The following is a 2713-nucleotide window of genomic DNA, read 5'->3' as shown; positions in this document are numbered from 1 at the left end:
ATTTTATTATTATTAGATGTTTTAACGATTTTATTATTATTAACACTTTATCAAAAATATTAAAAATAAAATTTTATTAATTTTATTATTTAAATAATAATAAAACTAATAATATTTTTTTAATTATATATTAAAATCGTCGCACATTAAAACTTCCCACAAATATATAGTATCTATAAAACTCTCACCGCCCGCGAAATCAAGTTTCTTTTTTTCCACCTCAAAAGGGAGGAGGGACACGTTGCCACAATGATAAACAGTGGACGGTACGGAATCCCTTTTGAGGTAGATGTGTTCTCTGTTCCCCCCCCCCCTTCTCTCTCTCTCTCTCTCTCACACACAAATTTTTATTTATACAAGTACGTTGCCCATACGGACCCTACGTCTCTTTGCTGCAATTTCTCCTCTCTCTAAACCATATTTCTGTGATACTATAACCAAAAGGCACAGCTCTTTTGTTGGGAAACCATGGGAAGATCACCTTGCTGTGATAAAAATGGGCTCAAGAAAGGGCCATGGACGCCGGAGGAAGATCACAAGTTGATTGATTACATTCAAAAACATGGGTATGGAAATTGGAGGACACTCCCAAAGAATGCCGGTAACTATTACCTACTGTTTCGGATTTTTTTTAATAATGTAATGGTCTTTATGCTAATTGGTTTCTTTTTTTTTCCATGGTTAATATTACAAAAGGTCTTCAAAGATGTGGGAAGAGTTGCCGCCTTCGATGGACCAATTACTTGAGGCCTGATATCAAGAGAGGGAAATTTTCTTTCGAAGAAGAAGAAATAATAATTCAGCTGCACAGTATGTTGGGCAATAAGTAAGTTCATTTTTGCATTTCCCTTGGATCTTTTTCAGTTTTATCTTTCTTCGTTTTCACGGGATGTTTCTCTATATTTATAGGTGGTCTGTTATAGCTGCTCGGTTGCCCGGAAGAACAGACAATGAAATAAAAAACTATTGGAACACTCACATTAGAAAGAGGCTTCTCCGAATGGGGATCGATCCGGTCACTCATAGTCCTCGACTGGATCTCCTTAATCTCTCCTCGATTCTAAGCTCATCTCTATACAACCAATCCCAAATTAACATTTCAAGGTTACTAGGAGTCAATTCATTGGTCAACCCTGAGCTTCTGAAGCTCGCCACTTCTTTCATGTCATCTCGACGTCAAAACCAGAACCAGAACTTCCTTCTTACCAATGTTGATGAAAACCAGCTCTGCAGCTCTCATGTCCAAAACCAATACCAACAATTAATGCAATCGAGCCATGATCTACCAACGCAAGTCCAACAACTCCCAGCCTGCAGCTCGTTGAATACTAGTCCTTGTAGTATTACATTTTCCAATGAAGCTGAACTCATGAATATGGACCAATTCCCATCAAATTTCTCGGACTTTAGTGACTGGCAAGGCGATGCGTTACCTTCAAATTTAACGGAAGATTACGTGCCGGTACCGCCAAACTATGACTATTACGGCTTTGATCAACATAGTCAAACCGTCATGGATCCTTCATTATCCGATACCTCAAATTTCCAATCAAACAATAGCAACCCAAGTTTCGGTTTCACCGCGTCAGTTTTGTCGACGCCTTCTTCAAGTCCAACTCCGTTGAATTCGAATTCGACACATCAACGGTAGCAGCAACGAAGACGAAAGAGATAGCTATTGCAGCAACCTTTTGAAGTTTGAAATTCCAGACCTCTTTGATGTTAATGATTTCATGTAGGTCCATAATCAAAACTCAAAAAAGGAGTTTCCCTTTGTGTCATTTTTTTCTGGATTTAGTTGAGGTCACGATACTTGTAAAATTTTCTACTAATAATTAATTTTGTAGCATTTTCATTAAGCTTGCTGTATCAGGGAACAATATCCTACCTTTTCCAAGATTTTCTTATTTACGTGATCTCTTAATATGATGGGAAGTTTCCATTATTGATATTTCACGTTTCACTGCATTTTTTTTAATTTCTTTCCTTACTTTCTATTTGTACACCATATCTTATTTTAACGAGTCGCCTTATAAATTTAATAACTAATAGTATATTTATGGATTGAAATTTATATATATATATATATATAAACAAATTATTGGTGTTGAAAATATATATTTGTTCAAATCAACCGTGGACGTCCTCTCAAAATATATTTTAAATGAAGGACACTATATTAATCAAATCATAGGCTTTGCTCACAAGAGTTATGGCACGCTGAATAAATAAAAGCAACATCTAAGTTTTGGCCCTTCCCTAAAAATAGGGAATCTTTTGCCTATAACTAGAAAGCTTTTCGAGCAGCAAAACCAAAAAAGATTAACCAAAAGAGCTGGTATTAATCATTACTATGATCAAAAGCAAAAGGATAACTAATCATAAATAAGAAAGATGAGCGGGTTCAAAGATCCACACAAGAAGTCAGATTCCGGTAGGATTTTCGGCGACGAACTCGTCACGAATAGTACACGTGTCCATGCCACCTGTAAAGGAAAGTGTCTTTTTCGGGTGCATGAGGGGATTAAGATGATGCCCGAGGTTTGACCTCAAAATAGTAAAGAAGAAGAAAAGGAAAGCGGCACTTGTCGATGTACTAGCGGCCACCTCAACCGTGGGGGTGGAGGTTGGGACTACCATTGAAGAGAATAGATTGCTTTTTATTGAAAACCACGGCGTGGCTCCTGTGCTGTTTTGTCCCTTTTATTATCTC

The 2713-nt window shown here is 37.1% G+C and overlaps 1 protein-coding gene across 1 annotated transcript; it reads left to right on the top strand.

The window, feature by feature from the left end:
- Window positions 1–417: 417 nt before the first annotated feature.
- On the top strand, window positions 418–1880 carry LOC120131489 (transcription factor MYB102-like). Its single transcript, XM_039148475.1, has 3 exons — window positions 418–601; window positions 697–826; window positions 910–1880. The coding sequence occupies exons 1-3, from the start codon at window positions 469–471 to the stop codon at window positions 1649–1651; spliced, it is 1005 nt and encodes a 334-aa protein (XP_039004406.1). The 5' UTR covers window positions 418–468; the 3' UTR covers window positions 1652–1880.
- Window positions 1881–2713: the final 833 nt, after the last annotated feature.

The sequence above is a fragment of the Hibiscus syriacus genome, unplaced genomic scaffold (assembly GCF_006381635.1).
Source record: "Hibiscus syriacus cultivar Baekdansim isolate YM2019G1 unplaced genomic scaffold, ASM638163v2 tig00110556_pilon, whole genome shotgun sequence".
In the NCBI taxonomy this organism is placed as follows: domain Eukaryota; kingdom Viridiplantae; phylum Streptophyta; class Magnoliopsida; order Malvales; family Malvaceae; genus Hibiscus; species Hibiscus syriacus.
This window is presented reverse-complemented; position numbering and strand designations above follow the sequence as displayed.